Source organism: Macaca fascicularis, chromosome 8 (genome assembly GCF_037993035.2).
Source record: "Macaca fascicularis isolate 582-1 chromosome 8, T2T-MFA8v1.1".
NCBI classification, from domain to species: domain Eukaryota; kingdom Metazoa; phylum Chordata; class Mammalia; order Primates; family Cercopithecidae; genus Macaca; species Macaca fascicularis.
The window spans coordinates 83,392,473-83,407,948 of NC_088382.1; the positions used below are offsets into that span (position 1 = coordinate 83,392,473).

General features: G+C 35.6%; 1 protein-coding gene across 50 annotated transcripts in view; it reads right to left on the reverse strand.

Moving 5' to 3' along the window:
• The window catches only part of STAU2 (staufen double-stranded RNA binding protein 2), a 332,499-nt gene that overhangs the window by 149,356 nt on the left and 167,667 nt on the right, over window positions 1-15,476 (reverse strand). For all 50 annotated transcript variants that reach the window (XM_073999008.1, XM_073998994.1, XM_073999016.1 and 47 more), the window contains one exon: window positions 13,012-13,072. In XM_073999008.1, coding sequence (XP_073855109.1) covers window positions 13,012-13,072 — 61 coding nt within the window. The remainder of the gene's footprint in view (window positions 1-13,011; window positions 13,073-15,476) is intronic.

The following is a 15,476-nucleotide window of genomic DNA, read 5'->3' on the forward strand; positions in this document are numbered from 1 at the left end:
ACTCCAAAAACCTGCAGCTGAGGATCCTGACTGTTGGAAGGAAAACTAACAAACAGAAAGGACATCCACACCAAAACTCCGCCTGTACGTCACCATGATCAAAGACCAAAGGTAGATAAAACCACAAAGATGGGGAGAAACCAGAGCAGAAAAGCTGAAAATTCTAAAAATCAGAACGTCTCTTCTCCTCCAAAGGAATGCAGCTCCTGACCAGCAATGGAACAAAGCTGGACAGAGAATGACTTTGACGAGCTGACAGAAGAAGGCTTCAGACGATCAGTAACAACAAACTTCCCCGAGGTAAAGAAGGATGTTTGAACTCATTGCAAAGAAGCTAAAAACCTTGAAAAAAGATTAGACGAATGGCTAACTAGAATGAACACTGTACAGAACACCTTAAATGACTTGATGGAGCTGGAAACCATGGCACAAGAACTATGTGACACATGCATGAGCTTCAGTAGCTGATTTGATCAAGTGGAAGAAAGGTGATCAGTGATTGAAGATCAAATGAATGAAATGAAGTGAGAAGAGAAGTTTAGAGAAAAAAGAGTAAGAAGAAATGAATAAAGCCTCCAAGAAATATGGGACTATGAGAAAAGACCAAATCTACGTCTGATTAGTGTACCTGAAAGTAACAGGGAGAAAGAAACCAAGTTGGAAAACACTCTGCAGGATATTATCCAGGAGAACTTCCCTAACCTAGCAAGGCAGGCCAACATTCAAATTCAGGAAATACAGAGAACACCGCAAAGATACTCCTTGAGAAGAGCAACTCCAAGACACATAATTGTCAGATCCACCCAAGTTGAAATGAAGGAAAAAATGTTAAGGGCAGCCAGCGAGAAAGGTCGGGTTACCCAGAAATGGAAGCCCACCAGACTGACAACACATCTCTCGGAAGAAACTCTCCAAGACAGAAGAGAGTGGAGGCCAATATTCAACATTCTTAAAGAAAAGATTTTTCAACCCAGAATTTCATATCCAGCCAAACTAGGCTTCATAAGTGAAGGAGAAATAAAATCCTTTACAGACAAACAAATGCTGAGAGATTTTGTCACCACCAGGCCTCCCTTATAAGAGCTCCTGAAGGAAGCACTAAACATGGAAAGGAATACCCGGTACCAGCCATGGCAAAAACATGCCAAATTGTAAAGACCATCGATGCTAGAAAAAACTGTATCAACTAATGAGCAAAATAACCAGCTAACATCATAACAAGAGGATCAAATTCACACAAAACAATATTAACCTTAAATGTAAATGGGCTAAATGCTCCAATTCAAAGACACAGACTGGCAAATTGGATAGAGTCAAGACCCAGCTCACATACAGAGACACACATAAGCCCAAAATAAAGGGATGGAGGAAGATCTACCAAGCTAACGGAAAACAAAACAAAAAAAAAGCAGGGGTTGCAATCCTAGTCTCTGATAAAACAGACTTTAAACCAACAAAGACCAAAAGAGACAAAGAAGGCCATGACATAAAGGTAAAGGGATCAATTCAACAAGAAGAGCTAACTATCCTAAATATACATGCATCCAATACAGGAGCACCCAGATTCATAAAGCAAGTCCTTAGAGACCTACAAAGAGACTCAGAATCCCACACAATAATAATGGGAGACTTTAACACTCCACTGTCAGCATTAGACAGATCAATGAGACAGAAAGTTAACAAGGATATCCAGGACTTGGACTCAGCTCTGCACCAAACAGACCTAATAGACATCTACAGAACTCTCCACCCCAAATCAACAGAATATACATACTTCTCAGCACCACATCACACTTATTCCAAAATTGACCACATAGTTGGAAGTAAAGCACTCCTCAGCAAATGCAAAAGAACAGAAATTTTAACAAACTGTCTCTCAGACCACAGTCCAACCAAACTAGAACCCAGGATTAAGAAACTCACTCAAAACCACTCAACTACATGGAAACTGAACAACCTGCTCCTGAATGACTACTGGGTACATAACAAAATGAAGGTAGAAATAAAGATGTTCTTTGAAACCAATGAGAATAAAGACACAACATACCAGAATCTCTGGGACACATTTAAAGCAGTATGTAGAGGGAAATTTATAGCATTAAATGCCCACAAGAGAAAGCAGGAAAGATCTAAAATTGACACCCTAACATCACAATTAAAAGAACTAGAGAAGCAAGAACATACACATTCAAAAGCTATCAGAAGGCAAGAAATAACTAAGATTAGAGCAGAACAAAGGAGACAGAGACACAAAAAACCCTTCCAAAAATCAATGAATCCAGGAGCTTTTTGAAAAGATCAACAAAATTGACAGACCACTAGCAAGACTAATAAAGAAGAAAAGAGAGAAGAATCAAATAGATGCAATAAAAAATGATAAAGGGGATATCACCACCGATCCTACAGAAATACAAACTACCATCAGAGAATACCATAAATACCTCCATGCAAATACACTGAAAATCTCGAAGAAATGCACAAATTCCTGGACACATACACCCTCCCAAGACTAAACCAGGAAGAAGTTGAATCCCTGAATAGATCAATAACAGGCTCTGAAATTGGGGCAATAATTAATAGCCTACGAACTGAAAAAAGCCCAGGACCAGACGGATTTACACATGAATTCTACCAGAGGTACAAAGTGGAGCTGGTACCATTTCTTCTGAAACTATTCCAATCAATAGAAAAAGAGGGAATCCTCCCTAACTCATTTTATGAGGCCAACATCATCCTGATACCAAAGCCTGACAGAGATACAACAAAAAAGGAGAATTTTAGACAAACATCCCTGCTGAACATCAATGCAAAAATCCTCAAAAAAATACTGGCAAAGCGAATCCAGCAGCACATCAAAAAGCTTATCCACCATGATCAAGTGGGCTTCATCCCTGGGATGCAAGGCTGGTTCAACATACACAAATCAATAAACATAATCCAGCATATAAACAGAACCAAAGACAAAAACCACATGATTATCTCAATAGATGCAGAAAAGGCCTTCAACAAAATTCAACAGCCTTTCATGCTAAAACCTCTCAATAAATTCAGTATTGATGGGACACATCTCAAATTAATAAGAGCTATTTATGACAAACCTACAGCCAATATCATACTGAATGGACAAAAACTGGAAGCATTCCCTTTGAAAACTGGCACAAAATAGGGATGCCCTCTCTCACCACTCCTATTCAACATGGTGTTGGAAGTTCTGGCCAGGGCAATCAGGCAGGAGAAAGAAATAAAGGGTATTCAATTAGGAAAAGAGGAAGTCAAATTGTCCCTGTTTGCAGATGACATGATCGTATATTTAGAAAACCCCATCGTCTCAGCCCAAAACCTCCTTAAGCTGGTAAGAAACTTCAGCAAAGTCTCAGGATACAAAATCAACATGCAAAAATCACAAGCATTCCTATACACCAATAACAGAGAGCCAAATCATGAGTGAACTCCCATTCATAATTGCTTCAAAGAGAATAAAATACCTAGGAATCCAACTTACAAGGGATGTGAAGGACCTCTTCAAGGAGAACTACAAACCACTGCTCAACGAAATTAAAGAGGACACAAACAAATGCAAGAACATTCCATGCTCATGGATAGGAAGAACGAATATCGTGAAAATGGCCATACTGCCCAAGGTAATTTATAGATTCAATGCCATCCCCATCAAGCTACCAATGACTTTTTTCACAGATTTGGAAAAAACTACTTTAAAGTTCATATGGAACCAAAAAAGAGCCCGCATTGCCAAGATAATCCTAAGCCAAAAGAACAAAGCTGGAGGCATCACGCTACCTGACTTCAAGCTATACTACAAGGCTACAGTAACCAAAACAGCATGGTACTGGTACCAAAACAGAGATATAGACCAATGGAACAGAACAGAGTCCTCAGAAATAATACCACACATCTACAACCATCTAATCTTTGACAAACCTGACAAAAACAAGAAATGGGGAAAGGATTCCCTATTTAATAAATGGTGCTGGAAAAACTGGCTAGCCATAAGTAGAAAGCTGAAACTGGATCCCTTCCTTAAACCTTATACGAAAATTAATTCAAGAAGGATTAAAGACTTAAATGTTTGGCCTAAAACCATAAAAACCCTAGAAGAAAATCTACAATACCATTCAGGACATAGGCATGGGCAAGGACTTCATGACTAAAACACCAAAAGCAATGGCAACAAAACCCAAAATTGACAAATGGGATCTAATTAAACTAAAGAGCTTCTGCACAGCAAAAGAAACTACCATCAGAGTGAAGAGGCAACCTGTTGCCTGTTTGGGAGAATGGGAGAAAATATTTACTGTCTACCCGCATGACAAAGGGCTAATATCCAGAATCTACAAGGAACTTAAACACATTTAAAAGAAAAAATCAAACAACCCCATCAAAAAGTGGGCAAAGGATATGAACAGACAACAGACACTTCTCAAAAGCAGACATTTATGCAACAGACACATGGGAAAAATGCTCATCATCACTGGCCATCAGAGAAATGCAAATCAAAACCACAATGAGATACCATCTCACACCAGTTAGAATGGAGATCATTAAAAAGTCAGGAAACAACAGGTGCTGGAGAGGATGCGGAGAAATAGGAACACGTTTACACTGTTGGTGGGACTGTAAACTAGTTCAACCATTGAAGACAGTGTGGCAGTTCCTTAAGGATCTAGAACTAGAAATACCATTTGATCCAGCCATCTCATTACTGGGTATATACCCAAAGGATTATAAATCATGCTACTATAAAGGCACACGCACACATATACTTATTGTGGCACTATTCACAACAGCAAACACTTGGAACCAACCCACATGTCCATCAATGATAGACTGGATTAAGAAAATGTGGCACACATGCATCATGGAATACTATGCAGCCATAAAAAAGGATGAGTTCATGTCCTTTGTAGGGACATGGATGAAGCTGTAAACCATCATTCTCAGCAAACTATCACAAGGATAGAAAACCAAACACCACATGTTCTCACTCATAGGTGGGAACTGAACAATGAGAACACTTGGACACAGGGTGGGGAACATCACACACCAGGGCCTGTCATGGGGTGGGGAGCTGGGGAAGGGATAGCATTAGGAGATATACCTAACGCAAATGATGGGTTAACAGGTGCAGCACACCAACACGGCACATGTATACATATGTAACAAACCTGCACATTATGCACATGTACCCTAGAACTTAAAAGCATAATTTAAAAATAAACAAATAAATAAACACAATAAAAATAAAAATATTTTAATTTCAGAATCAGAAAGGTATTATTAATTATACCTAAATTACACATGCTATAAAAGGCTATTTTAAAATGTCATTCAAATACATTAAAAAGAAAAACCAAACCTTAAACGAAAATTCCATCATAAACATAGAAAACAAAAAAGTAATTTCATGTCATAAAGGCACACAGATGCACATACACAGTTCTACCAAGTTTAAAAAAAAAAAAAGATGAGTCAATCTAATTTCTGAATGGACAACCGATATGGTTATGTCATTCACAGAAACAGTACAGAAATGTCTCATAGATCTACCAAATGCATATTTAGTCTCATTCTCAATACGAGAAATGCAAAGTAAAACTATACTATATTTCAACTATCAAATTGGCAAAGATTAAGAACTTTGATGGCATACTGTGTTAATGAAGCTGTAGGGAAACAGGAAATCTCCCACACTGATGGTAGAGACGTAAACTGGAGTCTACTGACAGTACTATGGCAACATCTATCAAAATTAAAAGGATATATACTCTGTAATGCAGTAATTCCATTTGTAGGAATTTCTCCAACAAATATGCTACTACATATGTAAAATTACTTATGTGTGAAGTTTTTACATGGCAAATAATAGGAAAATACTATAAAGAATCTAAATATCCATCAGTGCAAAACTGATTAAATAATAATAAATCCCTATACATATCAATAGGAAAGGATCTTCAGGTCATACTGTTAAGTTTAAAAAAAAAAAAGAAAAAGAAAAACAGGGTAGAACAGCATGTCCAAAAGGCTAGGGGACTGAATAATACGTATTTGAATTTGTTTTTGTGTGTGTGTATATATATGTGCGTATAAAATGTATATACATTTATATACAAGTATATAAATTATATATATAAATTCTGAGACAATACACACACACAAAAAAAACCATAAGTTACTTACTTGAGGGTCAGGGTGGCCACTGCACTAATGAGGACAAAAAATACGGAAAGCTTTTTGCATTTTTAATTTTTCCCCATTCAAAAACTGAAGTAAAAATAGAAAACGAAAAACAAAATTAATGAAATAGTGGAATCTGAACTAAACTTCAACTAAATTCATTATCAAAAATGAAATTGAAAGTAAAAAAGGATAAAAGATTTCTACTTGTTACAGCACGGGAAATCAGATACTTTGAAGGGCTCTCCCACTATGAAACAACTGGTATTTCTTGTAAATTTGAACTTACACATATCATATTCCATTCCCAGAAACTCTTATACATGTGCACCAGTAGAAATGTTCAAAAATGTTCATAATATTGTTTATAATCACAAAATCCTGAAAATATCCCAACTGTGGACCAACAGACGAATGGATAAATCATTACAGGATATTCACATAGTGGATGAAATACTTTATGTAACAAAATAAAATAATATTAAATTGCAATCTTAAATAGAGGGGACGGGGTGGGGGGGCGCAGAATTCCAGAGGACAATACACCATATGATGCTATTTTTCTAAAGTTCAAAAAAAAAAAACAAAATTAAATAAATATTGATAAGGACTCAAATTTATTTGATGAAATTATGAGGAATAAAGGTTAGGGCGACTACATATAAAATCCAGAGATAGTGGTTACTTCTGCTGGGGGAAGCATAGTGAATGGGGGATATGAAAGAGGAAAACAAAGATGAAGGTATAGTAATGTCTAGTTCTTAAATTGGGTGGTGGGTTCATGGGTGTTTATTATCTTGCTTCATAACTTATGTAAGTGTTAAATATGTTATGCATCAAACATTGCCTATTTTTCTTTAAAAATCATAGCAGTTAATGTTTCTTCACAAATTGTAATACACTTTAAGATTTTATAAAACTCCATCTTTCTAGACAAACTGAACAAGTAATTAGGAGCATTACCTTTATTTTCTCCTTATGCTTATTGTACAGTTTCTTTGCTAACAGAGAAAAGCAATTAACTAGTTCTTAATACTTCGACTTTGAATTTTTGCAAGATATTTATCTGTGTTATCATTACGACGGTCTGCTCCTAATTTTGAAAATACTAATTTCAAACACCTTTTGATCCCCATAATACCTCTTAGAATACACAGTACATATTCTAAATTCCAGCATACATTTCGGAAACTGAAATTTCATTCAGACTCTGGAAAACTATGTTTCTTCTTCTTTATGTTCAGAAAAGTTTCCTTAAGACTTCAGTATATGGATAATTCTGTTTCCCTAGCTGTTTAAATATAAAATTTATGGCCGGGTGTGGTGGCTGACGCCTGTAATCCCAACACTTTGGGAGGCCAAGGTGGGTGGATCACGAGGTCAGGAGATTGAGACTACCCTGGTTAACACAATGAAATCCTATCTCTACTAAAAATACAAAAAATTAGCCTGGTGTGGTGGCGGGCGCCTGTAGTCCCAGCTACTTGGGAGGCTAAGTCAGGAGAATGGCGTGAACCCGGGAAGCGGAGCTTGCAGTGAGCTGAGATGGTGCCACTGCACTCCAGCCTGGGCGACAGAGCAAGACTCCATCTCATAAAAAAAATATATATATATTTATGAGATATTTATGTTTAAATGCAGTCAGATTGTGCATTTCAGGCCAAAGTTTGTAAATGTCAGTATTTTAAATATTCTTGATTTTTTTCTGATTATAAAACCAGTGTATGTTCATTATGGAAAACTATTCTATTTTTCCATATGTTTAGTTAAGCTCTAGAAAGACATAGGCCTACATTCTGTATACTCATGGCTAATTCCCTTCAGAATGGCAATAAGTCAGAGTCCTGTCAGCAACATGTGACAGTGTATTTCCCCAACAGTTGGAAGTATCATTTTTAAATCCCTGACAATTTGCATGGATCAGAAATTTCATAATCTTTAATCTGCATTTTCCTGATTGCTAAACACTTTTTCATGATTTCTTATCTGCTCTTTTTAATTGTCTTCTTAAGACCTCTGGCTATTGGAGTGTTTGCCTTTTTTAAAAAAATTGACTTTTATGTGTCCTTTGCATATATTCTATTTGTTGTTATGCTGCAATTTATGCTGTCATTTGCCTTTTTATTTTCTTGTGCTGCTCCTTGAACTTGTTTTTAGCATTTATGTATATAAATCCATCTTTTTTACTTTATGGTTTCATCCTTTGTTCTTATGCTTAAAAACACTATCATACTGCAGTGAAAAAATGCATCCTAAAAATGCTCATTAAAAAAAAATGTATCTGATATCTTTTTATGTGGAAAAATGAGTCAAGCAAGTTTTAAAAATCACAACAATTTAAATTCATGAAATCTTTCCTGAGAATATTTCAGAAAGACATGTTATCTGTGCTAATCTGATTAAAAACTTAACTTTCTAATTTCAGATTATTTTTCCTTTAAATCAATGGACCTTTAAAGACAGACTCAACTGGTATGACTAAAACAGAGGCAAGCTTAACACTACCTCTAATCTTCCTTCCTAGATTCAGTAGGCAAGAAAGGAGAATTCTTGTCAATGCAATTTTTTAAAGACTATAGCTTCTCACCCCTCAGGTAGGTCTAATATACAGGCATCAATGTAAAAGAAGGATGATATCATTCTGAAAGATTTGGATCTTTCCTCCTGTGTTCAGGGGAGAAGGAGCAATTCTACCTGCAGTCTCAAATGGACAGCAATGAGAATGTGTACGTTCCCATTGCTCTCAATTGCTTCAGATAGGCCTCTATTTACAGGACCTTTGTTTGAAAGCAATCAGGTATTCACGGATTGGGATGCCCAGTACAAGTAACCCACCAATCCTTCTAAATAAGACCACTAAAAGCTGGCTACATTCTTACATTTCTAACACATTATTTATGTCGAAATAAATAATTAAGTTGGATCACTCAGCTTTATATTTACATCCAATTGGCTTCAACTGTTTTGTCTCACTACAAAGTGGTTTCTACTATGGGAACCCCAAGGGGAATTTGTTCAGGGAACACTCTCAAAACACTATTAAAGAAAGTATATATCAATCTATCACCTTAAAAGTCCAACACTTATACACCACCCTTCTATCCCCCGTTCCCCAGCCCCAACAAAAAATAAAAAACACTAGAGGTTCTAAATATAGTACACAGCATTTGGGAAACCAGCAGGCAATCTACCCAATGTCATATCACTAGGACAGGGTAGCCTCCTGGTTTCAGGACGTTCAGTGTTTAATAGTACAGGCATATGAAACAAAAGTGACAAAAATCTTGGTGAGTCAACTAAGATTCTAAAGAGTCAACAAGAATGCTATCCCATCCCACAAGTCTTTGGTCATCTCTAATGAACCTAGAAGTGCCAGCATATTTCACAGGGGCTAAATAAAACTTTTTAAAAGGTTAACGGAAAAATATTTATGTGAAAAATGCTCCGAATAATCTTTTAGTGGGTGGATTCGGCACATACCAGTGAATACCTCTGAGCTTAGTCCAATCTTGAATTAAGCTACAGTTCACCTTTAAGAAACTATGAACCTGCTTTTAAGTAAAAGCCTGTATTAATAAGAAACATGGAATGTGAATACAAAAAGAGATATTATCAGCTGAACTGTATCTAAATATTTTACAAAGTTTTCCAAGAGCCGTCAGTAGATCTTTAAAATTCACGATCTTTTTTTAAAAAAGTTAGTCATTCATCTGTAAAAATCTAGTTTTTTATGTGTATACCAAGCACAAAATTGCCCCATGCTAAACTTAACATAAACCTCACATTACAGAGTTATGTGTTCCTATACTTCAACATAACTATTACAGTGATTCAAAGGATAAAAACACACTTAGAATAGTCTACCTTCTGCTGCATTTCAGTGCAATGAAGAAAGCCTGAGCAGCACCCAAAAATTAGGTCCATATTTTAAATCTGCAGGCAATCAAGCAAGGAAAATAAATTGAGGAACCAGGCTATGTAATCACAATCACTTGCAAAACCATTTAAACTATTTTCTAGTTGTAATTGTTAGCAGTTTCCTATGACTGTAGTCTTTTAAAAAATATCTTCCACTTCAAAAATTAAATGCACATGTACATTAATGTTTTTTGTCTACTTATAGTTAGGGGCTAGCTATGCCAGATTAAAATTCCTTCTTTCCCCTTTCCAATTCTGCATTCCCTTCTTTTCATTTTTGTACATTACGGTTCCAAGCTAATTTCGTATTATTTATCCAAATAATGAGTGGCTAAAAATTTGATCTTTAAAACTACAATTTTGAAGCAATGTAGAGTTTAACAAAACAAACAAACAAAAAACCACAGTGAGCTTGCCATTTCATGATGATAGTGTTTTTCACAAAGGAATATGTTACCTTTTCAGATGTTATTCAAGGATGGTTAATCATTTTATAAATGTTACATAATTAAAGATTCTCAGCATTATAAATTAGTATGCATAACTCTTAACAGAGAAAATTGAATAATAAGATGTAAATTGAGTTGTTCAAGGTCAGACAGTATGTCAGTGAGGCAGCCAGCACTGGCAGTCTCAAATTCCTGTCTTCCCCCACATGTGCCATGCTCTAACCTTTGCCTGCAAAATGCTAACTCTGGTATTCTTCACAGGACAGAAATCATTTAGAATACAATTTCAAACTTAAGAAACTGATTAAGAAGTTAACCTAAATATTACCATAATATATGAATTTAAATTAATTTTCAGCTAATTGGTCCATCATCTGAATGATCAATTCCTAAGCACAGCCCAACTTCCTCCTAATGTTGTATTTAAGTGCCATTTAAGGGGACTCAGGTTTCACTTGTGAGAACTAACCCTTGGGGAATGAAACAGCTACTTTTCAGAGCTGGGCTGCCCTTATCCTCTATGGTAACCTGAGGAAGGGACAATCCAGTGTTCATTCGAAGAACTCTTAGAGCAGCTTTCTCATCTCCTTACAGCTGGGAAGGGATAACAGAACATTCTTATTTCAAAGGCTTAATCTGAACCATTGTAGACCAGAAATTCCTAAAGCATTAACCGTCTGGTTAAGTTTTAAGCTGGCTTCAAATAGTTTTCTCACTTCTAACTTTATGTCTCAGGCAAACCTGTTATGCATTCTTACATACTTCTGATCACTTAAACTGGCCTCTTTGTGATATTCCTTCCCATATCTGCACAGGACAGAAGTATCCCCCACTTGTCATCCCATGAGATGTACCCCTTAGTAAGTTAAAAAAAACAAACACATAGAACTAGGGGCCAAAACATCACTGTTTAATGATGGAGCTTGCAGGTTATCTATAAAGAGATTTCATGTTAAAATTGTCAAGTTAATAACTAATTGAAATACATAATGTTTATATTCTTTGAAAAAATATTTAGTGCCAAAATGTAATTATTCAATAATAAGCTATATATTCTTGGTCACCATATGTATGCACAAAACATCTGACAGACAAAAGCATAAGAATGGAATTTCTGGCAAGCCTACAAAGAATAATATCATTTTTATAAAAGAAAAGAGGGAGGAGGCACGGAAGGAAATCAACATTCATTAAGTGCTTACTAGGAAACAGGTACTGTGCTAAGTACTTTACATTAAACTGCAATCAATTTCATGTTGATTACATTCCTTCACCAAATCATTACAAACCAATATAGTCAAACATCAAATGAACTGAACACAAACTCCAGGAATCCCGAACTGATTCCATTTTTTCCTTCGGCTATGTGCTAAGGCCATCATATTTATCACCATTATTTATATAGGCCAAGGGCTCAGAAGCACATTAATTTAAATTATTCCCAGAAAGCAACCCCAAAATGCCAGTAACTCACTGAAATATTCAAGAGGCTAGTTTTGATAATCCAAGAATTCAATTCTTATGAGTATATTTTGATAAGAATTTGTTACTAATTTCATTATACATCAACAGATGAGCTGCTAATATCAAAGACTAAAACCATGGATTACGATAATTCACAGATTTAAGTTTTTTCAGTGTCCAGAGGTTGTAAAGAAGACAGATAGGGTGGAAATGGGATAGACTGGGTGTTTTCACTAGCCAAATGTTTTGATTCACTGATTTACAGTAAAATGGTCACTTCAGTGAAATAGATGCTTTTCAAAAAGTGAGGGAGGGTATTAAGGAAAAATGTCTAAATGTCCAATGCAAAATATCTTGATCACATACATTTGAAAAAAATCTGTAAACTGAAATTGTTTCTTAACTGTTTGACAATACTGTAAGTGGAACAAAATTAACCAATTTTATTCTTACATTTCTGACATTTCACTTAGTGACCTTAATAAAATATTAAACTTTTAATGACTCAGCAAAACGCAAAAAAATGTTTAGGCAATGTTAAGTGAAAACACAATAAAATTTTATGCATATCATAATTATATAAAAATTTGTGTGCATATAAAAATTGGGAACTTTGAAAGTTGATCTGACAGCATAATCAGCTTATAGATAATTACTTATTTTTCTTATGAAAATTATTTTTATATTTCTATATTTTTTATAATGTTGTTTCAATAAAAATGGCAACTTTAAAAAAGCATGTGATCACTACATGTATTAAATGGCACTCTGTTTGCAATGGTTTACCTGTGTTAAGTGTATCTGTGTCTCAGTTTTCCAGCTATTCTGTCGGTTCCAGGAAAGCAAACACCAGGACTCCTTTGTACCCTCCACAATACGTAACACAGTCTCTCAGATCTAGATAGACCCAACCAATCCCAGTGACAGCTAGTCACTGAGCCACTGATGAACACCAAGTGCAGATAACATAAAAATGAGAACTTACTATTATTTGTCGGTTCAGGAAACCCAGGCTTTGGACCACTCCATCCTTTGTTTTCCCCTGTCTGAAAGATTAAATCAAATCAGAGAAACAGGCTTATTCAAAAAGGAAAAACAAAAGGTGACTAATCAATTAAGCAAAGGCAAAGTCCTCTCACATGGTTATTCTGCATATTCTATCTCTGACCCTGGGACGATGGCTACAAAAGAAACTAACATGAAAGGTATCATTTATTCCTCTTCTGCACCTAAATCTACTTCTTACATCCTTCTGCTTTTGTCTGATCACGTAAATTTATAATTCAAGGCATAAATAACGCCAATATTCAATATATGTATTATATAGAATATAAGCTCTAGCTAGGTGGTGAAAAAATAAATCTTTTTTTTTTTTTTTTTTTTTTTTTGAGACAGAATCTCATTCTGTCGCCCAGACTAGAGTGCAATGGCTTGGTCTCGGCTCATTGCAACCTCCGCCTCCCAGGTTCAAGGATTCTCCTGCCTCAGCCTCCCGAGTAGCTGGGATTAGAAGTGCCTGCCACAATGCCTGGCTAATTTTTGTATTTTTAGTAGAGATGGGGTTTCGCCATGTTGGCTAGGCTGGTCTCAAACTCCTGACCTCAAATGATCCGCCCACCTTGGCCTCCCAAAGTGCTGGGATTACAAGCGTGAGCCACCACACCTGGCCAAAAAGTAAATCTTATTAAAATAATAAATAATCATTGCCACAAATGCTTAAGTGACCAAAAGAGCTTTTGTATGATTCCTGAGGTCAAATTAACAATCTAACAATCAAACATTTCTATGAACAAAAATGTTACTATGTCCACCTAGAAAAGTCCTACAGTAAGGATCACTAAATACTGCTAATGACATATACAAAAAAATTGAAAACTAAGTCCTAACTTTAAGCAAAACATGTAATATTCTGACTTTTGCCAAATGATTAGTGTTTGGTATAAAATACATTCTGAAATATATATGCTTTGTAGTAGTAAGTATTCAAATCAAATTAATAAGTGACTTTAGTTATATTACCTTTCTGTACAGCTGATAACTTATCTCTTATGATGATCAGCATTTTATATTTATGTTAACGGTCAAAGGTAAAATAGATAATTAAGCCTAGATACAAACACAAAATACAATTGCTGCAAATAGTTTACCCATGTTCATTTTTTTAAAAAAGTTGTTCTTATTGAATTCATTCCTTTTAATTATACGTCTTAGGGTGACAAGGAAAGATACAGTGGCAGACAGCAGAAGCAAAACCGAAAATAATCCTGAAGAGTAAGCTGACAGTATGTTAGACACAACCAGCAGCTTCATATGAACTAGGGAGCATCTCTTTCTCTAATTAGCTCGTTTATCTCTTTAAAACACAAATTCCTGTCTTCATCCACATTTACCATCCTGAGAGATTGCTGCTATAACCTTTGACTGCAAAATGTTACCACAGGCATCCTTCACAAGAGAGAAATTACTATGTAATAAAATAGACGGATAGTAGTAATAGCTAAAAGCTAACACTTAAGATTTGAAAGTGTGGTTGCTAACGTGCTAAGTGTTTTGCATAAATATGGATTATCTCATTTTCTATTCTCACAAAAATTTGGTAAGATAAGCGATATTAATATTCAATTTTACAGACAAGCAAACTAGGGTTAGAGTTCCTGTAATTACTCTGAGGTCACACAGATAATATGCGCGAGTGCCAGGATGTCAAACTATGTCTTTTAACTAGAGAGGAGTAATCGTGCTACCTTTGTACTATCATTATCAGGAGAGAAAAAAGAGCTAAAGGAAGGAATGAACAAAAAAGGTACAGATTAAGTAAAACTGCTCTATCTAAGAATGAAAAGAAAAACAGTGAGATGAAGAACAGAGTTTGGAACTATTAAGAAGAATGCTCTAAAGGCACAGCCGGGATGGAAAGGACTACTGCAAAAACAAATGAGAGAAAAACAGAACTAGATGGTTCCAAGGGATGAAAGAAATTTAAAAGATTTTGAAAAGCAGCTAAAATCATTATTCACATGAAAACCTGGTGAACATAAAGAAACAAATCATGTTCAATTTTTCTTTTACATTCCTACCTTACTTTTAATTTTATTCATACCTCCAAAACATAGCCTGTACTTATCAAAGTGCTGACAACTGTTTAGGTTCTCAGAGAAGTAATTATGTTTCAAGAATCCTGGAGCAGTTCTACAATTAGACACAGGATTCTAGTCTTCCAAACAAGTTTTTCATTTTTAATTAGTGGAATTAATAAAATCTGTTTTATTCGACTAAATTAATTTCTTCTATCCTTACATTGTTTATGTTACCTTAATACTATACAATTGGCTGGACATGGTAACTCAAGCCTGTAATCCCAGCACTTTGGGAAGCTGAGGCAAGCGGCTCACCTGAGGTCGGGAGTTCGAGACCAGCCTGACCAACATGAAGAAACCCTGTCTCTACTAA